This window comes from Chelonia mydas, chromosome 1, assembly GCF_015237465.2.
Source record: "Chelonia mydas isolate rCheMyd1 chromosome 1, rCheMyd1.pri.v2, whole genome shotgun sequence".
NCBI classification, from domain to species: Eukaryota; Metazoa; Chordata; order Testudines; family Cheloniidae; genus Chelonia; species Chelonia mydas.
In genome coordinates, this window is record NC_057849.1 from 53,737,621 (window position 1) to 53,764,681 (window position 27,061).

At 46.2% G+C, this 27,061-nt stretch overlaps 1 protein-coding gene across 5 annotated transcripts; it reads right to left on the reverse strand.

Annotated features, from left to right (window-relative positions):
• Window positions 1-1,109: 1,109 nt before the first annotated feature.
• Window positions 1,110-26,694, reverse strand: STOML3 (stomatin like 3). 5 transcript variants are annotated; one of them, XM_043532318.1, is made up of 9 exons: window positions 25,958-26,055; window positions 19,017-19,188; window positions 18,526-18,568; window positions 14,259-14,362; window positions 13,198-13,270; window positions 11,902-11,984; window positions 9,144-9,347; window positions 3,282-3,416; window positions 1,110-3,200 (listed from the first exon to the last, which is right to left on the reverse strand). In XM_043532318.1, exons 4-9 carry the CDS (start codon window positions 14,268-14,270, stop codon window positions 3,012-3,014), a joined length of 696 nt encoding a protein of 231 aa, XP_043388253.1. In that variant the 5' UTR covers window positions 14,271-14,362; window positions 18,526-18,568; window positions 19,017-19,188; window positions 25,958-26,055; the 3' UTR covers window positions 1,110-3,011. The 5 variants fall into 5 exon arrangements, with proteins under 5 accessions (XP_043388253.1, XP_043388244.1, XP_007070976.3 ...); XM_043532309.1 differs by lacking the exons at window positions 18,526-18,568; window positions 25,958-26,055 and adding an exon at window positions 26,546-26,694 and having other exon boundaries at window positions 19,017-19,148; XM_007070914.4 differs by lacking the exons at window positions 18,526-18,568; window positions 25,958-26,055 and adding an exon at window positions 26,546-26,693.
• Between the last annotated feature and the right edge of the window lie 367 nt (window positions 26,695-27,061).

The window sequence follows — 27,061 nt, forward strand, 5'->3', positions numbered from 1 at the left end:
GGTGTGCGTTTTTCCACACCCTTGAGAGATGCAGCTATACCAATGTAAATTCCTAGTGTAAACCAGGCCTCAGACACTGGGGAAATAAGGCCCTTAGAAATATATAAAATGGATGATTGCACCAGAATGCCCAGAGAGGCAAATATCTGTGACAGGCAGTTCGGGGAGTAGATGTTTGACCCATAAATAGAAAACAAACACATCTTGGTCAATTAAGTCTGTACAGCAATCTGTATAGCTCAGTCAGAGCATTTTAAGCACATCATAGGGCTGTTCTCTGTCTCAGCCTTAGCCCATCACAAAGAGGTTATTGCAGAATTAGAGATGGTGGAGGCGTTCAGATGAGGGTGATGAGAATGATATTGGGCATGGAAAATCACTCAGGAAGCAAGACTGGAAAGGAGGGGACATGATGAAAACAAAAAAAATGACTGGGTTAGAGAAGGTAAATTGGGAGCTTCTGTTCTCCTGTTCTCATAACACAACAAGGGACATTCAATTAAATTTAAAAGGTAGGCAATTCAAAATTGATAAAAGGAAATACTTTTTCACATAATATATAATTAGACCATAAAACCTACTGCTACAGGATATCATTGAGGCCAAAAGCCCAGCAAGATTTAAAAAAAAAAAAAATGACCAATTTACATTTTTAACAAGCATATCCAGAGTTTCAACTGTTAATGCTAACACAAAGTTTTGGAAGCAATGCTAAATCTCCTGCTTCACGGTTTAGGCCAATCTCTAATAGAGATCAGTCTGAGACTTCTGGGGGTGGGGGACAGCTCCTATAACTTCCTCTGAAACATCTGGTGTTGGCTGCTAACAGGATCCTAAGACTTGATGGACTTCGGGTCTGCTCCAGTCTGCCAATTCCCATGTTCCTTTCATGTACACTAGCAGGAATTGCCCCCTGGGGGCAAGCAGAGAGACCTCTCAGTTGTTGTCCCCCCCCTCCACTCACTCTCTCCTTATATATATAAATAAAAATAAAAGTCAGCTGCTATGGCTGTGAAGAAAAACTTCAAAATGTGATCAAGTGGCAGGTAACTCAAGCAGAGTTCACAGAGACCTGGTACAATAGCTCTGCGGTATGATCTGCCCTATCAACATCAAAGGATGTCAACTCATATGCCAGTGATGATACTTTACAATGTTGACTATTTCACAGCATGTGTGAAAGGAGAGAAAGTCTCATATTACAAAAATCTACATCAATGTGTCCCAAATATGGGGGCATGGGGAAAACAAAGGGCTAGCTGGGTGCAGAGCGGGGGAGAAGATGCATACAATAAAATGTGTAGGTATTTAATCCCAGATGACTGGGTTCATTTTCCTGAAAGTAGGCTCAGCTTCTAAAAGTGTAAGAAATGCTCCTGTAACCACTGGAAATACATTCTCTTCCTTTTATTGTACAGCGCGCCAATTAGTTTGGATGCCAGTACCACAAAGGCCTGATTCTGATTCCACTTACACTTGCGGAAAACTCCATTAAAGTCAATGGAGTTACAGCTAATTTACATCTGCGCAAGAGCAGAAGGAGGCACTAGATCCACCAAGGGACTTACGCTCAGCTTTGCGATGCCTACATTTTGGGTGCCGTGTCACCCAGTAGAAACTGTAGCACTGAATTAGGGGCTCAGGCTCCCTACACACTGGAGGGGGGAGAGTTTGTTAGAATGGGTCCCAGCATGCTAAGCAAGGAGTCATCTCTGCCAGGCATTAGCACATCCCAAGGAGAGGGGCGTGGTCTAAATGCTGCCCCATTCAGAAAGCCCCTCTGCTTGGGATTCTCAGACATTAACCCTCTCCTGGAATTAGGGGCCTAACTTGATTTTTGCAAGAGGGAGCCCCGCTTATGATCTTTAGCCCAGTGGTCAGAGCACTTCTTCAGGATGTGGGAGACCCAGGTTCAGTTCCCCTAGCTGTGGAGAAGTGATGCAAAATTGCGTCTCCTACCTCTCAGGAGAATGCTTTAACCACTGGGCTATGGGATATTCTGGTGCTGGTGTCTCTCAATCTTGCCTATTAAAGCTGTTCAGCTGTGTAGAAATAATTAAATATGGACTGGGACAGACACAGAGTGAAAATAATTCTCTAGGGCCAATGGTTGGGCATTCCCTTCAGGAACGGGAGACCCAAGTTCAAATGCATACTCCCCATCAGTCAGGAGGGAGAACAGAACCCCAGGTCTTCCACGGCCTGGCTAAGTGCCCTACCACCTGGCTAAAGGTTCCGAGAAGGCCATGCTATTTTCTGTGGTCATTGTTATTTTGTGTGGATTTAAATATGCTCAGTGCATGCCAACTGTATTGGCCCCCATAGGTGAAACAGAGGGGGGGCCCACTGAGTTTGAGGAGCCTGCTGGGGCTTAGGTGAGAGAGAGAGGTTTAAGGCTGGTGGCATCTAAATTTTGGATATAGGCACCTAAGTCCTTTTGTAGGAGCTACATAGACTTAAATTACTTGGTGGTTCCAGTAATGATCAAGGAATACCTCTGGGTGACATTCTTCTCGCCACTACACTGGTGTTTTCAACTGAGATGCTACAAATTTATCCCCAGTGTAACAGAACAGGAGCTGGCCTATTTACTGCATGCAGTGGCTGTATTAGCTTTTAGAGGCAGGCTCCTGGTGAGCTGACAAATCACCACATACCTGCTAAACGAGTGACTCTGTAAAATCAAACAACATCAAAAGCGAGCACCTCAGTTTAACCTGTATTTTAACAAAAAGTCTCTTTATTTTTTACTTAGTGATGAGCTTGAGCCACAAAATTTGGATGTCTGAATTTTGAATCCCTCAAAAATTTGGGGTCATTCAGATTCAGTGTTCTGGCTTGTGATGGTCTCTGTGTAGTTAACCCTACTCCTGAGGCAGGATATCAAAGTGTACTTTCTACATTAATTCTGATTAATTCTGCACAGGCTTGCCTCTCCGAATCCCTGTAAAGTTCTCCGAACTAAAGAATTCAGTGTAAAAGAGCCTTAATCACCATTTGGTTTTGTCCTGTTATTGTTTATAAAAACCCTGCAGCATATTCATGGGCAGAGGTAAGACAATGGTGGAATTCTTCTCAGTAGCTAGCATGGCCAAGGTCTGCAAGTAGCGCAGCTGGAGGGCTGATGGAGCCTCAACCAGCACCATGGAGGCCTGCTTCAGTGCTTCAGAAGCATTCTTTTCTCCTTCTGCTGCTATGATCTAAAAACGTGATAGAAACGGACATGTTGGTGGTGATACACCACATTATACAAATGAGAGAAATATTACTGTGGATCTCACCTGAGCTCTAGCATCTCGTGTTGATTCAGCTTCAGCAGCCATAGCTCTTTGCATCTCCATAGGGATCCTGACGTCTTTGATTTCCACACGTGCTACCTGGATTCCCCATTTACTGGTGGCATTATCGAGGATAGACTTTTTAAAAAAAAAAAAAAAAAAAGACAATATCAAAACCTATACCATGTGACTTAAATGACAAATCACACTAACCAAAATGTCTCAGATATCGACTACGCTCAGAATTCCAAAACAATTGCAAAAGAATAATTGAAATAAAAGAATAAATGGGAAGAAATTATGATCTACATGGGGATATTTCAGGGGTAGGTCAAGTGGCTAAAAAGGGTCAGATCAATTATTAGTTGTGAAATATTCTCTCAGATCTGTGACGTATTGGAGGGGAGATGATGCACTTGGGCAAGTCATTGTGCTATTTTTCTAGCACCAGTTCTGCCTGATGGGAACAGCTTTGAAAGAAGCCATTTACCTTTATTGTGGTCAGAATTAAAGACCTGCAGGCCCAAACCTACAGACACTGCCTTGAGTTAAATTCCTCATGTAAGGAAGGGCTTGCAGAACCAGGTGCAATAGTGGGAGCTGTTAATAAAGGACCAAGAGAATCTGGGAACATAAAAAGGTAAGTACCCCCCCATGTGAAAGAATAGCACTCAACCTTTCATTGCAGATAAGTCACTCTGTTATCCACTGGAGCCAGAGACCCTCAGAAGAGTGCGAGTGACATCCTGAAATTGCACTGTACTATTTTCCCTCAATACGTAGAATCAGTATGATGCATCACAATGCCTAGTACAATGGGATCCTGGTCTGTGACTAGGGCTCCTAAGCGCTACCACAATCAAGACCATTGACTCTTCCTCATTACACATTGACACAACATCACGTCATATCACCTCTCTCACGCACACATTTTCTCCTGGCTGTTGGAAGGGGTGTGGAGGTGAGCTGTCTTTTTTTGGTCTCTCTCTCTCCCTGATATCGAAGAGGAAACGATCTTTTTTTTCCTCCTCTACTCTCTCTTGGCTGCCAGAGTGACACTCCCTGGATTGCAGGGGAGGGTTGGGGGCAGGATTTAAACAGGGGAACAATTCAATCCAGTTCAGGTCAATTCAATACATTTTATTGACATGACATGAGAGATGGGTGGTGCCAAAGTTTAATCAAGCATCTGCTTAAGGTAATACAAGATGGTTTTACAAAAGGTAGATTGTGCCAGACCAATCTGATCTCCTTCTTTGATAAAGTAACTGGTTTTTTAGACAAAGGAAATGCAGTAGATCTAATCTACCTGGATTTCACTAGGGTATTTGATACAGTTCCAATGGGAAATTATGAGTTAAATTGAAGAAGATAGGGATTAATATGAGAATTGAAAGGTGGACAAGGAACTGGTTAAAAGGGAGACTACAACAGGTCATACTGAAAGGTGAACTCTCAGGCTAGAGGGAGGTTACTAGTGGAGTTCATCAGGGATCAGTCTTGGGACCAATCTTATTTAACATTTTTATTACCGACCTTGGCAAAAAAATAAAGTTTTCAGATGACACAAAGTTGGGAGGTATTGGCAATAAAGAGGACCAGATTATCAGACAATATGATCTGGACAACCTTGTAAACGGGAGTTATAGAAATGGGATTGCATTTAGGGACTAACAACAAGAATTTTTGCTATAAACAGGGAATGTATCAGTTGGAAGTGACAGAGGAGGCAAAAGACCTGGGTGTACTGGTTGATCATAGGATGACTATGAGCAACTAATATGATGTGGCTGTGAAAAAGGCTAATGCAGTCCTAGGATATGTGACAAAGTTCCTCCTCTGCCTTGGTGAGTCCTGCGCTTATTGGCAGATTTGCTTGCCTCCGAGATTCGCAGCAGCCCTCAGTTTGACCACTTTTGCTAGTGGCTTAAACCTGCTGTTCACTCAGCTAATCTCATCACTGGCCAGCATAGGGAAAGGGAGAACAAACCCCAAAGTCTCTGCTGATCCACCTAGTGGGTCAGGGGATAGGCCATGGACCTTCCCCTCTGGTGGGATGCACAGTCCAGGTCACCTGCTCTTGTCTCAAATAGGGAGTTAAGGGGGATGGGGGAAAACCCAGGCCCACCCTCTACTCTGGGTTCCAGCCCAGGGCCCTGTGGATTGCAACTGTCTAAAGTGTCTCTTGTAACAGCTGCATGGCGGCTACTTCCCCAGGGCCTCCTCCCAACACCTTCTTTACCCTCACCGCAGGATCTTCCTCCTGAAGCCTGATCATGCTTGTACTCCTCAGTTCTCTAGCAGCACACCTTCTCCCTCCCTGCTCCTTGTACATGCCCTCCCCTAACTGATGGGAGGTCCTTTTTAAACCAGGTGTCCTGATTAGTCTGCCTGCCATAATTGATTCTAGTATGTTCTTAATTGGCTCCAGGTGTCTTAATTAGCTTGCCTGTCTTAATTGGTTCTAGTAGGTTCTTGATTGCTCTAGTACAGCCCCTGCTCTGGTCACTCAAGGAACAGAAAACTGTTCAGCCAGGGACCAGTATATTTGCCTTCTACCAGGCTCCTGTACCCCACTGGTCAGGGTCTGTCACAGATGCTTCAGGTGAGGTATTTCTAGTAGCGACAGGGAAGTGTTAGTACCGTTATACAAGGCACTGGTGAGACCTCATCTGGAATACTACATGCAATTTTGGACTCCCATGTTTAGGAAAGATGAATTCAAACTGGAACAGGAGCAGAGAAGGGTTACTAGGATGATCCAAGGTATGGAAAACCTAGCTTATGAGAGAAAAGGAGTACTAGTGGCACCTTAGAGACTAACCAATTTATTTGAGCATAAACTTTCGTGAGAATGCATCCGATGAAGTGAGCTGTAGCTCACGAAAGCTTATGCTCAAATAAATCGGTTAGTCTCTAAGGTGCCTCAAGTACTCCTTTTCTTTTTGTGAATACAGACTAACACGGCTGCTACTGTGAAACCTACCTTATGAGAGGAGACTCAAAGAGCTTGGCTTGTTTAGCCTAACCAAAAGAAGGCTGAGGGGAGATATGGTTGCTCTCTGTAAATACATCAGAGGGATAACTACCAGGAGGGAGAGGAGTAAGTTACATTATGTGCCAATGTGGACACGAACAAATGGCTATAAACTGGCCATCAACAAGTTTAGGCTTGAAATTAGACAAAGGTTTCTAACCATCAGAGGAGTAAAAGTTCTGGAACAGTCTTCCAAGGGGAGCAGTGGGGGCAAAAAGCCTAACTGGCTTCAAGACTAAGCTTGATAAGTTTATGGAGGGGATGGTATGATGAGAATGGTATGTAGCCAATCTTGACTGCCAGCAGCAAATATCTCCAACGGCTGGTGATGGGATACTTGACGGGGAGGGCTCTCAGTTACTACCGATAATTCTTTCCCAGGTGTCTAGCTGGTGGTCTTGCGCACATGCTCAGGGTCTACTGATCACCATATTTGGGGTCAGGAAGGAATTTTCCCCTGGGTCAGATTGGCAGAGACCCTGGGGTTTTTTTGCCGTCCTCTTCAGCATTGAGCATGGGTCACTTGCAGGTTTAAACAAATGTAAATTGTAGATTCTCTGTAACTTAAAGTATTTAAATCATGATTTGAGGACTTCAGTAACTCAGCCAAAGGTTAGGGGGTCTATTATAGGAGTGGGTGGGTGAGGGTGAGGTTCTGTGGCATAGGCAACATGCGACTCTTGCATTTGGGGAGGCTGGGTGGGAGCGCCGGAAGTTCTCTAGAAATTGGGGGGAGGGCCACCAGTGCCTGGACAGTAGCCCCACCCCCTGCTCCACCGCGAGGTCCACACCCGCTCAGCCTCTTCTCCCGAGACCCTGCTCCCACTCCGCCTCTTCCTGCCCACACTCCACCGCTTCCTGACCCTGCTCCGTCTCTTCCCCTGAGGCCCCCGCACCCACTCCTCTCTGCCCTCTCCCCCAATAACCCCTCCACCCACCGCTCTGGGGTTTCGGGCTCTGGTGTGTGGCCAGGGATGAGGGTTTTGGAGTGCAGGAGAGGGCTCAGGGCTCAGATAGGGGGTTGGGGTGGAGGAGAGGGTTTGGGGTGTGGGCTCTGGGAGGGAGTTTGGGTGAGGGAGGAGGATCAGGGCTGGGGCAGGGGTGTAGGATGGGGTGAGGAGTGTGGGCTCCAGCCAGGCGGCGCTTACCTCGGGTGGCTCCCGGAAGCAGCCAGCATGTCCAGCTCCTAAGCTCAGGGGTGGACAGATGGTTCTGTGCGCTGCCCCTGCCTGTAGGCACTGCCCCCGCAGCTCCCATTGGCCATGGTTCCTGGCCAATGGGAGCTGCGGAGTCAGCGTTCAGGGCAGGGGCAGCATGTGGAGACCCCATGGATGCTCCTGCGCTTAGGAGGTGGACATGCTGGCCACTTCCAGGAGCCATGCAGACCAGGACAGGTAAGGAGCCTGCCTTAGCCTCGCTGTGCTGCCGACCAGACTTTTAGCAGCCTATTAAAATCTCCTGGATTGGTTTCAAATTCACCAGGAGATTGATGCCTATTTCGGAAGAATCCCGGCCAAACTGGAGCCTTCACCCCCTCCCACACTCCAACCCTCTGTCCCAGCCCGTAGCCCTCTCCCACACTCTGAACTCCTTGGCGCCATCCCCCAGCCCAGAGCTCGCATCCCAACCCCCTATCCCAGCTGTGAGCCCCCTCCCACATCCCAACCCCCTACCCTAGCCCAGAGCCCCCTCCCAACCCTGAACCCCGCATTACTGGCCCCACCCCAGAGCCCGCGCCCCCAGCCAGAGCCCTCACCTTCTCTTGCACCCCAACCCCCTGCCCCATCCCAGTGAAAATGAGTGAGGGTAGGGGAAACCAAGCGGCAGAGGGAGGGCGATGGTGTGGGGGCGGGGCCTCAGAGAAGGGGCAGGGCAAGAGTGTGGCCTCGGGAAAGGGGAAGGCGGGGGGGCAGTCCTGGCTCCCTCCTCTGTGGCCCCCCGCTCCTTTCCATCTCCTTCCCCGAGTCTCCCCCCACCCTCTCCTCTCTACCCCCTCTTCTGAGGTCCCCACACCTGCCTCTCACTCCTCTCCACCCCCTCCCCGCTCACTTCTTTCTGGCCCTTCCTGCCTTAAGAGCAAGTGATGGGGAGAGAGGAGGCAGATAGGAGCAACTGATGGGCAGGCAAGGGGGGGCCTCAGGGGAAGAAGCAGAGTTGGGGCAAGAAGAGGCGGAACGAGGGCAGCGCCTCAGGGAGAAGAGGCCAAGTGAGGGTGAGGCCTCAGGGCAGAGCACAAACGGGGCCACAGTTTGGGAGCTGGTAGCCCCGCCACTTCTTGGGAGCTTCCAGGAGTGGCGGCGGGCCTACAAAGAGAGGTGCACCACATCTGGCATTTCTTGTCTGGTATGGGGAGGCTTAGTCTCCCCAAGCCTCTTATACCCACAACCCATGTTCTGTGGCCTGCAATGAGCAGGAGGTCAGTTTAGCTGGCCATGATGGTCCCTTCTGACCTTAAAGTCCTGAGTCTAAGATAGAGCATCCTGGTAACTATGGATTTCTTCACCATCGCACATTATTGCTCATTTCTAAAGAAGTGTCAGGGAGCCCCATATCAAGACTCTTTACTGTCTCATTCACTTCTCAAAAAGTTAAGTTCCAAGAGCCTTGTTTGCTTTTTAACAAGAGATCACTAGTTTTATCAGATGAGCTGAGGAAGTATCTTTACAATATTTCTTCCATATTTTGCAGTAGGAGGTGTATGAAACTGAAAGGGGATAATGAAAGATTTTACAATTATGTTTTTTTTTAAAAAGGCCACTCATTTCTAAGATTATATTCCATAAAACGAGATGCTGTGCCCATCAATAGAACATTAGATGTGGATTTACCTGGATATTGTGGGCAATCTTTTCTCGACCAGACAAGATCTGGGACAAGCTTTGGGTGCCTAGAACATTTCTCAAAGTGGTCTGTGCCAGCAGGTTGGTGGCTAAATGGGCATCCGTGACATTAGCCACTGAACAGACAGCACTGTAGATTTTATAGTAGACCACTCCATCAACTTGGGTAGTTATAGAATCTTTCGTAAGAATCTACGAAAAACAAACATACAGAGATTAGATAATCATCCAGGACACACAAATCCCAGCATTATGGAGATGTTTGTTTCCTGTAGTGAGACAAGAAGCTACTATAATTCAAAGAAGTCAAGGTAAATTGATTTCAGTGATGTCATCCTGGATTTACAACCATTTAAACCAAAGCAACATTTGTGCAAAGTATTTAAATGACTCGCCCAGTAATATGTTAACCAGTTGTGATGATTCTGAGTGCATTTGCCTTGGAATCCTCATAGGCAGGTTCATGGAATTTAAAAATCATAGGCACAAGGACAGGAAAAAAATGCAACAACTGGATGACATGTTCTTAAATGGTCTGTGGCGTCCCTTTACATAGGCATGCCAGGCCACATTCACCAATGCTGGTGAAGGGAGCTATAAATCCCCTGTGCCCCAGTGAACAATTAATCTTGGTGGAGCACAGTTGATGTTTCCACCACTGCCTTACCACCAGGATAGGTGGGAGGCATCTTTAGTTTGCAGCCAAGGGCTCCATGGAAGCCCTGCCAGAAGAGATTGCAGAGAGGATGTACGGAGTAAGTATGTTCCCAGGCTATTATGGCCATCTTCCTTCCTGTACAGACCTACCCATGTTCGGAGCTGGCTCTCTTCATCCCTCCAGCATGTCATCTCCCCTTTTCACTACATCAGCTTCCCCTCCACTCCAGCTGACTTTCCATCTATGGAGTCTTTCTAACAGGGTGTTATGCTGGGGGTTGGGCAAAACCTCACTGAAGCTGGTGGGCATAACAGTCACTCTTCATAAAGGATAGAAGAAAGAAGCAGTTAAGCTCCTTTATGGAATCCAGAGCTGAAACAATAGGGGACCACCACCCAAAAATATAGGCCACATGCAAAGCTGGATTAGGAGTTGAGCCATGCACTCTGAGGGGTTTTCCTTGGGGTCTGAATGAAATGCAGTTTGTGTATGAGAGAGAGAGGAGGATCAGTACCATAGAAGCACACAAAGAAGGCAGCAAGGAAGCCTCAGATGCAGTGGTGTCCCTAGCTTCTGTTTGCCAGAAGCTGGGAATGGGCGACAGGGGATGGTTCACTTAATGATTACCTGTTCTGTTCATTCCCTCTGGGCACCTGGCATTGGCCACTGTTGGAAGACTGGATACTGGGCTACATGGACTTTTGGTCTGACCCAGTATGGCTGTTCTTATGTTCAGTCAGAGGAGCACTTGTAGTGTGCCCCTGAGAACGGCTAAGAGATGGAGCTTTTGCACAGAGTGCTGCTGGAAACAGGTGGGAAACTGAGCAAAGAAACTGTCTCCTGCTGTTTGATTCCTTCTGTATTTTGGGAAACAGGACTTTGTACATTTTTTGTAAATAAACAGGACTGCATCAAATAAATACCTGCCTCGATCATCATTTTCTCCTCCTAATGGAAACAACCCACAAGACCATGAATACTGGCTGACCACTTGGGTCAAAAGGGGTAACAGAGTTTAGACTCAGTGAATCTGACACTACATAAGACCCTTGAGCTCTTAAAACCGATGAGGTTCCTTAAGCATAATTATTCCAGGCCACAGGCATTTAAATTTTGGATGGAATATTTAGGAACAATCTCTAGCAGCACACTATATCATAAAGAACCTTTTCTCAGATCTGTAACACGGAAACTTTGTGGCTCTATCACTACTGATTCTTGTTTCTCCTTTCTTCAGAAAAGCACAATACAATGGCAACTCTTCAAGTAGAAGCACAGTACTGTAGCTACATGTAAATAAACCTTTTTCTGCGGAGGGGGAGATTTCCCATTGACTTTTTTTAAAAATGAACTTCGTTGGCCAACATTTTCAACCCTGGGTGCCTAAAGAGAAGGTGTACATCCCTATTAAGGCCTGATTTTCAGAGATGAGCACCTGCAGCTTCCTTTGACTTCAAGGTGATTTCTTAAGGTACCTAAGTGAGTATTAAATTACCTATCCATAGGCACCAAATGTGACAAATTTGGTCTTTGCTCATTGTTTTGTCTGGAACAACATTAACTTTCTAAGTGATTTCAGTGAAGGCTTTCGTAATGATAAGTTTTGTATCTAATCAGTTATTTATCAGATCTGTTTCTTACTAGGAAAAATAGTTACTGGGGATCCCACTCTAGTTTATTGCTTGATTTCCCTGGATGGTAGAGAGAGGACTAATTCTGAAGGCTTGGTAAATTTCAGCTGTCTTGACTTCCCTCTCTCTCATCCTCGGACCTCCTCACATCTCTAGCTCTAATCTCACTTTCCTCTTTTTCTAACCCAGAATGCTGAAAGTTAGTAAGAAAAGCCTGCTTGACTTGCCAGGAGTGACAAGACTATAACCTGAGCTGGTAGGGTTGTAGGTTTTTATTAGGCTCCAGTGTTATTCTGGCACTAGCATTTGGAAGTAAACAAGTACAGCAAATGAAGTTAAGTCTGTACCGCTGCCAAAGACTGAGACAAAAAAAACGCTTTCTTAGTTTGACATGTTAAAAACTAAAACTGTTTTAGGTTTGATTTCTAGTTTAAATGGCTATTGCGTAAGTTGTTACCTCTTGTAGGGGAATGTTACTGGTAACAGTTCTAAGATCAACCCTGGTAAAAACATCCGTACACGGAAGGACTATTATCAAACCTGCAGAAAAGAAGAAGAAAAGGCCAAAGCTGAAACACCTTATCTGAAGGCTAAGCTCTGATCGCACATGAAGCAAATCTCTGGAAATAACTATTTCTATTGTGTAATGACAATGGCCTTCAGAGCTATACTGATATTTCATTACCACAGCATTTCTTTTTCTGTATGAGGAGAAAGGAATGGGGTTTCATATTTTTATATATATGATGGAAGGAAATGCGGATGTCGGAGTTCCAATACCAATGTGAATTCAGTAGGGTTAAGTAGATAATGCACTAGACTGGGAGTCAGAAGAATTCCATTCTGTTCTCAGCTCTGTCATGTGACCTTGAGCAAGTTACTTCCTTCTGTATGCCTCTGTTTCCCCTCTCAAACTTTTGTCTATTTAGATTGTTAGCTCTTCAGGATGGTGGGTCAGGAGGAACTAGCCACTTAGTGTGGCTCCTCCTTCAACCCCTGGCCCTGCCCACTTTTTGGGCCACATGGTTGTTTTGCAGAGGAAGAGAGATGGTTATGTGATAAGGGGGTTCTTCCTCCATTCCTACTCCATGTTTGCACCGTCTCACTGTACCTTTTCCAATGGATTGTTTGTTTTTCATCCGCATGGTGCAAAGGTACTTGTTATAATAATGCAGAGAGCATTCTTCTTATTAGTGATCGTTTCCTATGACAATAGCACCCGAAGGCCCCAACTATGATACCAAGTGTTGCGCAAGGCGCTGTACACACACACTTAGTAAGAGACTGTCCCCGCCCCCAAAGACCTTACAACTTTAAATAGACAAGACTGATAAAGGGTGTGAGAAAGGAAGTAGTATTATCCCCCCATTTTACAGATGGCAAACTGAAGTCCAGGGAGATTGAGTGACTTGCCAAAGGTCACACAGGAAGTCTGTGGCAGAATGGGGAATGGAATCCAGATCTCCTAAGTCTCTGTCCAGTGTGTTAAGCACAAGATCATCCTTCCCCTGCATGTGATCTTTATTATAAAGCCAGGTTTAGATCTCAGGATCTGCTGGCTTCCTCTCTAAACAGCAATATAGAGAAAACAAGCAGCAGATGCACAGGCTCATGGACAAAGAATTACTTTGTCCTTTTTACGGTGCCCTGGACAGATTCCTTGCATCACCCATTCTCTGAACAAGGACTTGAGAGAACCTCAGATGCAGAACATCTGGTTACAGTGAAAATAGATAAAACCTCATTTACTCACCTGGGCCTTTTGCTCTTTTAGACACTATACGTCCCAGCCGAAATACAACAGCACGCTCATATTCCTTGACAATCTAGGACAATATTTTTTAAATAGAGTTTAACACTAACACCACCCTTCCCTCTTGCCTGACCGTCTATCCTTCAAACCACACGGAAATGACAAAATAATGATAGCAAAAGATATGTAGGTAATTACACATTTTTGATCTTGTTCTCCCTTTAGTCCCTCACCCTGTCCCTTGCTGTGGAATATCAGGCCCCGATCCTGCAAATACTTATGCATGTGATCACAGGTGCCAGCTTCTTCCTTTCCCCAGGAGTGCTCAACCCCTGCTCAGCCCGAGGCCCCACCCCCACTCCACACCTTCCTGCCCCCACCCTACCCCACTCCACACTTTCCCTGCCCCACCTCTTCCCACCCCCTCTCTGCCCTGCCCCCCCTGCTCCCACCCTGCCTCTTTCCACCCAGTTCCGCCCCTCCCCCAAGCGTGCCCCGTCCCCACTCCTCCTCCTCCTCTCCCCCCCCCAGCGCCTCCTGCACACTGCGGAACAGCTGGTCGTGGTGGGCGGGAGGCATTGGGAGAGAAGGGGAGAAGCCGGCTGGTGGGGCTGGTGGTGGGCAGGAGGTGCTGGAGGGTGTCGGAGGGAGCTTGGCTGCCAGTGGGTGATAAGCACCCACTATTTTTTCCCATGGGTGGTCCAGGATGTGGAGCTGCATTTGTATTTGTACAAATACTGATCAGTTTTTCTAAGTCTCCCATCCCCAGCACCTCAGAAACATTCATTACTTTATTCTCACACTATCCCTGTGAAGTAGAGCAGTAGTATCCCTGTGGAAGAGCTGAAGGCACAGAGAATTTAAATGACCTCTCTGAGGTTATACAGGGAGCCTGAGGATGAACATGGACCAGAACACAGACCTCTTGCATCCCAATCTCGAACCTTAACTACAAAAACTATCTTTTGTCCCATAACATGGGGTACAAATGGCTTTTGGCCTGGTGAAATACACAGTAGCAATAGACCGTTCTCTCAGTGCTCCAATTCCCATCAGCTTACCTTCAGGCACATCCAGATGGAGAAAGGAAAGGTAATAAGCACGAACAGGACTGAAAGAGAAACCAGGATCCAACCACAGGCCCCAATTCCTTCCTTCTTATCTGCTACAGAATAAAAAGATGGGAACCGTTGGCAGTTGCCTGGTCAATCTGCTGAGTTTATAGTAAAACATCTGGCACAACAAAGAAGCTCTACATGAGGAAAAATGACAGGAACTCCCAGGACAGTTTAGGTTTGAAACTTCTGGTGTAGAGAGCTGGCCCATTCACCTAATGCCAGAAACCAGTGATTGTCAAAACGCGCAGATACGTGACTAGCCCTCTGGGCAGTTCTTTTCACTCTCTGGTCCTGCTGCCTTTCCTCAGCTCTGTATTATTATTAATAAATTGTGTTGGGATAGAGCCTGGAGACCCCAATTGCCAGATGCCAGGGGATTTTTAGCCGGGGAGGGGGTACTTAGTAGCAGAGCTGCAACGAGGCAAGGAAAAGCCAGAGATTTTTTCACAGGAAGGGTGTGACAAATCCAGCCAAGCCCTATACAAGAGGAGCAGCTGGGGCATAAGCAACGGGAATCAGGACAGGAGACGTGGAGGGAGCCATGCTGGGGGAAGACCAGCTGCAGGAATCCATTTTTCAATGGAGAGTGTGGCCGTAATTGATTTTTGTGGGCATGCCACCAAGAAGCTGAATGTTGCTGCCTCCTCGCTCCATGCCTCTCCACTGCTTGGAGAGGAAGAGAGCTAGGGGCTCAGCACCCCAGAGCAGGGTACAAGGGAGGCATGCTCACAGGGTCTGTGTGTAGAGGCTGTTCCCGACAACCTGCTCCCACACTGGGCTGAACACAACCTGTGGTGGGGGCCTGCTCTTCCCTGTATGAAGACTCCTATACCAGCACTAAGGTCTTTTCCCTGCTCACTTTCTCTGCTTGGGATTCAAACTTCACCCTGTGTAAAAACCCTTCTCCTTATATAACATCTAAAATCTTTTTTTCCCCCACCACAGTCACTGAGGAGAGAATGCTGTGCTCTGCAGTCCTCTGCTCCACATTTCTGAGGTCCTTGCTACAAATTTAATCATGCCCAGGTTGAGAGGTTTGGGCCCAAGAGGACGGAGTTTCAGGCCTTGTTTGGAACATCCTGCCTTTTCTGTTCAAGCTTTTTGCATGAGAACTGTGTGTGCATCTTACACTAACAGTCTTGTCAAGGTTCCTTCCCCACTCTGAACTCTAGGGTACAGATGTGGGGACCTGCATGAAAACCTCCTAAGCTTACTTTTACCAGCTTAGGTTAAAACTTCCCCAAGGTACAAATTAATTTTACCCTTTGCCCTTGGAATTTCCACTGCCACCACCAAACTTTAACTGGGTTTACTGGGAAACGTAGTTTGGACACGTCTTTCCCCCCCAAAATCCTCCCAACCCTTGCACCCCACTTCCTGGGGAAGGTTTGGTAAAAATCCTCACCAATTTGCATAGGTGACCACAGACCCAAACCTTTGGATCTTAGAACAATGAAAAAGCATTCAGTTTTCTTACAAGAAGACTTTTAATAGAAGTAAAGGAATCACCTCTGTAAAATCAGGATGGTAGATATCTTACAGGGTAATTAGATTCAAAACATAGAGAATCCCTCTAGGCAAAACCTTAAGTTACAAAAAAGACACACAGACAGGGATAGTCATTCTATTCAGCACAGTTCTTTTCTCAGCCATTTAAAGAAATCATAATCTAACACATACCTAGCTAGATTACTTACTAAAAGTTCTAAGACTCCATTCCTGTTCTGTCCCTGGCAAAAGCAGCATACAGACAGACACAGACCCTTTGTTTCTCTCCCTCCTCCCAGCTTTTGAAAGTATCTTGTCTCCTCATTGGTCATTTCGGTCAGGTGCCAGCGAGGTTACCTTTAGCTTCTTAACCCTTTACAGGTGAGAGGATTTTTCCTCTGGCCAGGAGGGATTTTAAAAGGGGTTTACCCTTCCCTTTGTATTTATGACAACTCTATATTTGGGAGAGTTTGAATCCAGGCTTTTGTTCTGACCCACTGTAACAGAAAAGACACAGATCTAGGGGTTAGGTTCAGGCCAGTTGCCAGAAAAATGTCATTTGGTCTTGCCACTGCTGGAACCGATGATTTGAGCAGTTCTCTTGAGTAAATTACCATGAAAACTTCAGGTACATATGGCTGAGGCCAGATTAGAATCCTCATGGGTTAATGTTAAAAACTTAAAACCACTGTTTATGCTGCTTCTCCACCATACGTCCTGCCCTGTTATTGTTCTATTCAGCTTCACTTACCATCACTGGAGTGTCAGGCTATTGCTGGTACATTAAGTAATAGGCAAGAGGATAAATGTTTCTTCCATCAGTTGACTGTCCTACTCACGGTTATGATCAAATGCAATGTGAACAAATAATGAGAGTTGTTTGTATCAACACTGGTTCACTGTCAGCTCCAAGTGCGAAAGATTGCTCAAGAAGCAGGGCCATGTTTTAATCACAGAAGAATTTTACAGATGCTGAAAAAAGGCATATTGTACCTCTTGGCCTTCATCTTCCTCCCCACCTCCAACCATGCTATCATCCCCTCTCCCCCTTCCCCTTTTACACCCATCTAGGCTACATGTTTCAACAGAGCTTTTCTCTGCAGCTCAAAAGTTACTCCAATTGAAAATATCATACTTGTATCCCAGTCTAAAGACTCTGGGCTGGCTCTTCAAAGGGACTTACTTAGGTGCCTATGACCAACATTTACATGTCACCGAGATCCTCAAAGCCTTCACTCAGCTGGGCCCTAAATTCCCAAGTGCCCACTGGTAACGTCTCCAAGGTGGCTAAGTTTCTGCTGATGGGAGCATGCAAAGCCCATTCTGTCCTGACACCCCCAAGTTGCTCAATGCCCTAGTAAGATTCATAAACTAGATGTTCCCTCTCCCTATCTTGCTGGGGCCTGATCTGGTAGGCATTCTTGGTGCATGCCTAACTCGCACAAAAGTCAGGTGTGGTGATGGCTGTTAGACCGCTCATCTGGGCCAAATATTGCAGAGGCAGGATTTGAATACAGTGCTCCCACCTCTCGCGTAGGTGCCCTAACCACTGGGGTATTAGCTACTCTGATGTGGGTTTCCCTCAGTCTCTCCTGTTGAAGCTTTTTCACTTTGGGTAAATAGCTAAATATTCATTAAGCTAGAAAGAGAATCACTCAACAGCCCAGTGGTTAGGGTACTCACCTGGGACATGGGAGACCTAGGTTCCACTCCCCGCAGCTGAGCAGGGATCTGAAAGCAAGTCTCCCACACCCCAGGAGACAGTTCTAACCCCGGAGCTACTTGCTATCATGGGGGATGGACAGAAGGCGCTCTTGCTGTGTGTTTTTCTTGCTACAAAGGATTGACCTGAGCTGATGTAGGTGCCTAACTCCAGGACTGTCCCTTTGAGGCCCAGGGCTTAGACCACACCCCTCTCCTGAGCATTTCCTACTGGCTAGCTTAGGGCGCTTCCCGTTCAGCTTGTACGAATTCCATTCTTAGGTGTCAGGCTCCCTATTCAAATGATGGGAAGAGTCTAACTCGGGGCTGAGGATTCCACTGGATGGCAGAATGCCTAAAAGTTAGGCATTGCATGTCAGTGTGGCCATGCGCATGTCCCTTTGTGGATCTAGCTTTCCCTACCCAATGCCCTCCCGAAGTGAGTTAATAGTAACAAATAAAATAATAAATCTTCCAAGTTATTTCCTCCTCTGAGTTTCCCAGTGCATCAAGTCTCTTCTGTGTCTGTCTTTTGAAGGGCCAGGCCTCTGGCACCAGGACTGTTTTTATTTTGGTATCTTGTACAGAGCTGAGCATTATTGGTGCTTTGACCATCACTTTGTGAGAGACAGAACTAAATGAATATAAGGCCACATGTTTTGGAGAGGAAGAAAGATGTGCCTTTATGGAAAAGTCCTATAGGATTTAGTAGAAAATACTACTAAATAGGTTTATATAGGTTTATGGAGCCATCCTCTAGACTATAATAGAGAATTATATCCCTATCCTAGAATTCAATAAGATGGTCTAAAATCCTATAGAATGTTCATAATTCTTTATTAAAATCTATAGGACTTTTTCATAAGGATTACGTTGCTCTTGATTGCTAAAACCAAAATGCTAGCAGCATAGATTGTCTGTCTAATCTATAATCACCACACAAAATTAGTAGCCATTTAAAAAAAAACAGGAGGATGTTGGATGGCTCTAGGGATACGTAATGGAATATGGAGTCTTTTACCTGTAAGAGCTCAGACACCATGGCAATGGGTGCAGTGAAAAACCTAGAAAGAATGAAACTGGTAAATAGTTCCAGTCCATATTGGACCACTGACTGAAACCTGTTACATTTCAATTGCTTGGTGGCTTAGGTGAAATGAGTTGGTGGGCTCAGTCCAATTCTCAGGAGCCTTCATTACAAAACCACCTGCGTAACTGGCACCATTTGGTACCCTCACAGCCAGTCTTAGCAGAGAGAGGCTAAGGATTGTATCGGTATGGACTCTGAATTAGCCTATCCGCTATAGGTGTCAGTCCCCAGATAAGGGTTGAGGCATACTGGCAGGACAGTGGGGAAGCTGGCACAAATGCTGCCCAAGAAGATGGAGAAATCCAGGGCTAGCAATCTGAGGCCTTTGACCCATGCTTAACTTTTCTCTCTCTCTCTCACACACACACACACACACACGTTTGTTGGGGTTATTTTGCAGTAAGAATGGAAGGAACACTTACCAACTAGCATCTCCTTACTCTCTTTCCCAAGGTAGCCTCTCCCAGAATCCATCTCATTATAGAGAAATCCTTGTCACCTCACAAGCCGTAATGAAGACACCCCTTCAAATGGTGCTCAGCTCGTTAAAGTGTCTGAGAAGAAAAGCAGAGCCGCAGAAGATCAAGCTCTCACCTGCGAGCGAGTGCACAAGGGATTAGTTACCCAGGTGAGGGAAGAATGTTTACAGAAACAAAGTCTGATGGGTCATGTTCCTCTCTGGAGTAACTCCACTGGTTTCAATTACTTTACTCCAGGGCTGAATTTGGCCCAGCACTTCTAGTTCCTGCAGAATCGTCTCTGGGCGTGATTTCTACATGCAACAGCAATAAATGGCATAATTTTCATAGATTCATAGATATTTAGCTCAGAAGGGACCATTATGATCATCTAGTCTGACCTCCTGCACAACGCAGGCCACAGAATTTCACCCACCACTCCTGCGAAAAACCTCTCACCTATGTCTGAGCTATTGAAGTCCTCAAATCGTGGTTTAAAGACTTCAAGGAGCAGAGAATCCTCCAGCAAGTGACCTGTACCCCATGCTACAGAGGAAGGCGAAAAACCTCCAGGGCCTCTTCCAATCTGCCCTGGAGGAAAATTTCTTCCCGACCCCAAATAGGGCGATCAGCTAAACCCTGAGCATATGGGCAAGATTCACCAGCCAGATACTACAGAAAATTCTTTCCTGGGTAACTCAGATCCCACCCCATCTAATATCCCATCACAGGCCATTGGGCCTATTTACCATGAATATTTAATTACCAAAACCATGTTATCCCATCATACCATCTCCTCCATAAACTTATCGAGTTTAATCTTAAAGCCAGATAGATCTTTTGCCCCCACTGCTTCCCTTGGAAGGCTATTCCAAAACTTCACTCCTCTGATGGTTAGAAACCTTTGTCTAATTTTCAAAGCCATGTTAAAAAAGAAAAAGAAGTCAAAGCTGGATTGTAAACTCTCCAGGGCAGGGATTGTTTCTTGAGCTGGGCCTTTACTGTATCCAGTGTAATGGGGCCCCAATTTTGTTTAGGGTCCCTAGGTACTATGCAATCCATATGTAGCACCCCTTCTCCACCCGGTTACTTTCTTTAATGCCAATCTGCTTATAGGTTTTGATGGACGGGTCTGGGTTCTTCTGGATCCCACCACCCACTCAGCAGGGTGTCTCTTCTTTATTTTTTCCTATGAATTTATTTGGCAGTGCCTCCACTCCCCGTTACTCCCTCCTGGCAGGGTCACCAGGGCAGCTTGGGAGAAAAACTCTAACCACAGGGTAATCCCCACTTACTTGCCAGATAGTTGGAGACTCCCAAGAAATAACACAAACACATACAATATATTCAACACAATAATTATATTAAACAGGAGACAAATATACATAACAAGGTAAAACACTATTTTTAGGGTAACCAGTGCCCACGCTGATAATACCCGTGACTTTCCCCAGCCACAGGACCTGATGTAGCAAATGTAAGATTAGTGTCCCGTTGGTATGCGTACTTTGTTGGGGCCCTTGATGACATCTGACCACAAAATTCTTCTCTGCAGTGGTTTAGCAGTGTGTCTGACTGGGTTCAGTACAGCCCAAAGGACTCACAAGTGGGAGAAGGTGGTAAATCCCTCCACAGTTTTAATATGCAGCAGATTATAAAATCCCCAAACCCTTACTCCCTGGCTTGAGGACACAGTTCAGGGAGTAGGGGGTCCCCAAAACAAATTCCCTGACTAACTAAAAGATGGTGCACTCACAAACTCTGTGAATGATCTTCAGGTTCAGAGATGACTCTGGACTCCTTGGTCACTGCAGAGGGGCTGATCTCTGCTGGCAGAGATCCCCATCAGGCTGCTTTGGTCCCAGGATTTCCCCTCACCACAAAGGGATGCAGGGCTCAAGGTGCAGGTTATACAACTGTAATAAAACCCAAACTGTAGTCTCCTAGCCCAGCATCCAGACACACACTCAGCAGGCAGCAGCCCTGAACTAGCAGACAGAGCAGAGCTGACCATGTGGTGCCTGGTCTCACCTAGGGAGCTGGAGGGCTAAGTCAGCCTGGCGGGGGAAGTTTCCCAGCAAAACTCTACAAACTGGGAATCATCAGTGGAGAAGGAAAAGCCCAGCTGAGTGAATCTTGCTTTCAGGTCCCTAGAGGCCAGTTTTCAGGGGGAACCCTGCATGCAGGCCTAGGACTCACCAGCTCTCCACACAGCCAGTCCTGCCCTTGCCCTGGCTGGCTCCAGACTGACTCAAAAATGGCTTCTCCCCTTTCCCGAACTCCCTTGGAAGGGCATCTCATGCCCTGTTGATTGCCGGGCAAACTCTGAGTTTGCCTTGGCTCCCCCTCCCTACCAGGGACAGTGTGCCTCTCCCTGAGCTGCCAGCAGACAGAGCCCCAGGAATCTAGGTCATCTCCTTGGGGGTTACACATATAATAATGTAAGGGTGCCAGTGAGCTTTCAAGGAGCATAGCGAATCCTCCTTCTCCTCTTATTAGCTTACGAGAGACACCTTAACAATGATTAATTATTATTATTATTAAACATTTATACTGCAGTAGGACCTAGAGGCCAACCAAGTTGAAACCCTATTGTGCTAGACACTGTACAAACATATGGAAACTTTCTCAGCCTTTAACTCCTTACATTGCCCAGGAATTATATGGTTCAATGGACATTTGCTTCACTTCCTGAAACTCGTTGCTTTAGTACTGCATCAAATTGGCTGTAATTAGAGTGTGAAAATAAAGACAAAACCATTTACAAAGTAAGTGGGTGAGTGGGTGGGAGGGTTGTCAGCTCCTTCTAAGGACAAAGGACAAAATGTCATTGCATGTTACTTCAGAAACAATGATCCTTTTTTCCTCTCTCTCTCACTTAGTTGTATTAATTATATTTTTATAACTTATCTTCTCCATCACACTTTATCCATTGCCTCCCTATTGCTGCCAATACATTTAATTACATTTTGCATAATACCTGTTACAGCCCTGGCCATATCCTACCCTGTGGATGGGCACCAGGCTGTTATATTGGACACAACCTTTGGATCTCATGGGTTTCCACACCCACTGAGTTTGAGCAGTGTCCATGCACCAACTCTGGATCTGGGCTCTTAGGCACATTTCAGAGCGGCAGACTCCTTGTTAGGTGCCCCCTCCTTTGGGGATGGAATCCCACTGGCCAGCTACCCTAGCCCCAAAACCAATACCGTCCCTCCAAGTCTTCCCAGTAGTTTATACACATATCCCTCAGAACCCCACCCCATGGGCACTCAAGGGTTTAGTTTAACTCTTCGGGGACATGTGACAGATAAAGCAAGGAACACACCGACTTTGCAAAGGACCTTCTTAAACACAGTCCTTTACCTAAAGCATGAGCTACATGGGGCAGGGCCTGTCTTGTGCTTCTGTGTTTCTACAGTGGACAGATAAGCAATTGATCAAAATCACATTCTCTGATCCCTTGGGGCCAAATCCTGTTCCCATTGAGATCAAAAGGAGTTTTGCTATTGAGTTCAATGGGAACAGGCTTTGACATTTGGAGAGGAGAGAATAAAACCACTCAAGCATGGGTTATGTTTCTTATACCACAGGTATCAAAGGCTGCTGACTCATGTGAGAAAGTCAGCAGACATCTGATCTTTGACCATTGCAAGGGAGAAATCAGCAATCTACAAGGCTAGAACAATCTCTGTACCATATACAACTCATAAGTCCATCTGCAAAGGATCAAGGAAATATGAAGGCTCCAGATTACCTTAAAGTCCTCAGTCCCTTGGTTAGAATGCACCCATTAGTATATGTTCATAGTCCAGAGGCTGGAGCAGGAAAGAAGGCAGAGCAGGAAAGAGGCAAAATGGATATGTTTCCAGGCCAGGGCCTTTTAGCTTCTGCCAAGTGCCAAGTAAAGGGAAATCTGTTCTTACTGTGAAAGATGCTGTTTAGAGTCACATGGGCAAGTTACGTGTCCATCACTCCCACCCATATTCTAGTTAGAACATTCACAAAAAGTCCATTAAGTGTAGACAGACGTTTTCCAGGGTCCATTGCGAGCTAAGTGTTCCTTAACGGGCCACTCAACTTGACTTGTCCCTTCATGTGCTGGCTAAATGCCTTGTGGGCATTACTGCAGGAGCAAACACATAGTAAACCTAGCTAATATTCATAACTTCAGATACCAAGATGAATATACATGCATAGAAATAGCATAATCATAAGTACCAGCTATTTCACCTACATGAATATTCCCAAAAAAGATTCTGAAAAAATCACACCACGTACCTGAGACCCTATGTGCCAGCACCGTGCCCCACTGGAGTTTTGTTATCTGTTATGTAACAGCAGAGATTGAGCCAGTGACATGACTCCGTTTAGCTTAAAAGGGCAAAGTTAATTTTTAGCTGTTCAGGTGTGACTGTACCTTTAGTCAGTGAGGGCATTTTAGCTGCCACACATTCAGGTTAATGGCCTTTAGTGTTCCTTTGCTGTTAACTATTTAATGTTCATAAACCTGGTATCTGCTGAGGTGGTTTAAAGCATAACACAGGTTTTTAGATTTTCAAATCTGTGAACCTCTGCCTCTTTGAGACTTTATTAATTATTATTATTATTATTATTATTTTGCTGGTCATAATGTGGGAGGGTATCGTCTCCGCCCTCTGCTCATGAGGTTATGTATGTGTCTTGTAGCACTCTTCTGAACACCAGTTGGAAGGATTTTTTTTTTCAGTAAGTGTGGACTGATTCTTTTCTCTTAGAAGGCATGAAATTTTTTCAGGTTCACACTGATTAACACAGAAAACTGGGGCTGCTAAACTTTTTTCAAATTCCACAGAAAATTAAGTTCAGCTATATTTTCCAGTACAGTTCTGAAATGGGTGTTTGTATATACAAACATCAACATGCTTAACTACTCACTTTCCCCCCAAATATGTAGTATTTCAGTCTGTTTATATGGAATATGGGAGTTGGGTGAGGAGCCATTTCAGCAGATGTATGACTTATTAAAAGACAAATTTTAAATAGAACTGTATCCTAAACTGCATTATGGTATTGTACCCAAACATTGCATTTCAATTGGAGATTCAACTTCCTTTATAGGAACAGAACAGACTCCTGGAACTCTTAGCACAAAAGTGGTCCATAGACATACAAATAGTCCCATTGTTTTCAATGGGCTTGATCAAATGATTACGGGTTTACAGGATTCGGTTCCAAGTTTGTAAATTGTTCTAGATGAAACTGACAATGCCTGAGCTGTCAGATCGGAGGGAGTGTCTTTCGTATAAAGGTGGGCAGATGTGTGATAAGTCTTAGCTCCATTGCTAAGATGAGGAACATATTTTCAGCAAAGTTCTTGGCAGGTTCCTGAGGCAGCTGGTTTAAGGTTGTCAGTGTCTGGATTATAATCTTCACTTGTAGTTCTCTCACCCACAAAGCTGGAAAATGAGGCATTTGTTTTCTTTGTTTTGCTGCTCCTGTTAGCAAAATACATGTTAGACTAGTTTGGTGGAAAGAAGACTTCTATGTACACTGGGGACAACACCTGATACCTGTCAGGCTGCAGAACTGGGCTGACATCACAATCCAAACATCCTCTGGTCAGTGCAAGCAGAGGCATTCCTCTAATGATTTGGACTGGATGTGATGCAGTATGAATGTCATGGATAATTCAGGCCAATGGAGAGAAACAGAATCAAAAACACTGTTTAAACACCTTCTGTTTCCCCCACGCACACCCCACCCCTCTTGAGGACTCCTGACCAATTTAACAGCACAATACGGATGCTAACAAACTTAAACAAAGCCTTTGTTTAAATTTGTTAGCATATGCATTGTGCTGTTAAAACCATAGAAAGAATGAATGCCCGCCCTAGGTGTGTTCTGTACCTTTAAGGAGCAGAGTGCAGCCCCACCCCCACCCCTGGAGGGGGCTAGTCCCAAGTCTTTCTGGTACCCAGTACCCCCTAAAAATTTCTTGCGGGTGCTGCATACTGTGTGTGACAAGGTAATGGCTTTTATTGGACCAACTTCTGATAAAAGATATTACTTCACCCACCTTGTCTTCCTAATATCCTGGGACCAACATGGTTACAACTACACTGCATACACATCCTGTGTGGGCCAATTACTGTTGCCTACACTCCCAAATGTATTGTGTAATGTGCTTTTGGACCCTGCACCAGGCGCTCTCACCCCACATGCCTGTTCCCTATCCTGCAATTAATCCTGTCCCTCCAACAGAGCCATCCTGTCCATAAGATGGCCCAGGGCAACCACCACGGGGCCCGATCCTTTGGGAGGCTTTACGCTTCGGAGCGTAAAGGGTCCAGAGCGGCCCGGGAGGGCTAACGGGGGGCCTGGTGCCGGCAGCAGTGAGTGACCAAGCCCCAGCCAGCCTGCCCCACCGGCTCCTGGTGTCGCTCAGGCAAGGAGGCAGAGGCCAGAAAGAGACGGGGCGGGGATTTGGGGAAAGGAATGGAATGGGGGGAGGGTGGGTTTCCCAGGCCCCACACACCCCTGGGCCCCACACCCCCTCTAGGCACAGCCCTGCCCTCCAGTTTCCCCCATCTGTTCAACCCACACAGCCCCATCTCCACCTCTGCTCCTGGGGTTCTAACCCTGCCCTCCCCACAGCCTCACATGTGACAGATAAAGCAAGGAACACACCGGCTTTGCAAAGGAACTTCTTAAACACAGTCCTATACCTAAAGCGTGAGCTACATGGGGCAGGGCCTGTCTTGTGCTTCTGTGTTTCTACAGTGCCTAGCACAATAGGGCCCTGACCCATGCCTGGGACTCCTAGGTGCGATGGTAACACAAATAATAATACTCTTAGTACAAGAGATAGCAAAAACAACAAACACCTGTACCCTGTTCCTCTGCCCTGAGTCTACGCTCACCCCCTTCTGTGAGTGCTTCGGCCTAGTCTGTGTGTGCGGCAGATCGGTCCCTCTACCTCCTACAGTCCTTCTGCTTGCTGGCAATTGCTCGGCTGGCGTATGTGGTAGTGAGAGAAAGAGAGTGTCTGGGGAAGAGCCTGCCTTTAAATAAAGTTTCATCCCCCCTCTGTCAGATGAGCCACTCACCATCTTCAAAGCCCTAGTCAGGGGGGTGTCACAGCCCCAGCAAAATGCCTCCTGCTGGATGCTCACCAGGCTGTTTGTTTGGACACACAAACTGGGGCCCCATGTGCCTTTAAGCTCCCTTTGAGCCCCAAATAGGCCCCAGTCACAGTGTCTGGCTCCAGCCTTCCTGGAACACTTCCTGGGCACAGCTGTTCTGTCTGGTACCCCTTCTGAAAGGACTAACAGAGTGCCCCGCAGTCTCCCCAGAAGCTTAAGCACACCCTTTCCACGGGAGCACACTGGTTTATAGTTCACCTCTTCAGGGACAAATGACAAATGAAGCAAACAGAGACAGACTTTGCAGGAAGGTTCATAAAAACCAGTCACTCTACACAGCACAAGAGATGTATGCAAAATACCTACATGCCGTTCCCTGCATGAGGCCTCTGTGCTTGAACATTCTTTGGGATTTGGTTCAGTGTCATTTCAGAGCTCTAGGTCCCCTTTGTTGGACTTCACTCCTCCAGGGCACAGCTTCTCCTCCAAAGCAGGGAATCTGACTCTGTAACCCATGCAGCCCCTGTTCTTCAGCTACAGCTGGTCCAGCAATCAAAAAGGTTCCCTCTGCTTAGGAAACCTGCCCCTTTGGGTTCCTGTAAAAGTGACTTCTCAGCCTTTAGCCTTGACTAAAGCATTAAGCTGACCTCATTTAGGTTGACATACAGCCACCGCAGTAATTACTGCAGTGGTTTATGTCCAAACTACGCGCCCTGTTGGTGGTGCATGGCCTCATCAGGAGTGCTTCCACCAACTTAATAGTGTAGGGCATTGTGGGGCACTGACAATTGGAGCACCCCTCCTCTTATGGGGCTGACAGACCAAGCTGTCAGCCCTGCATGGGGCTCACAGCTGAAGTTCCCACGCCCTGTGCTGCTCATA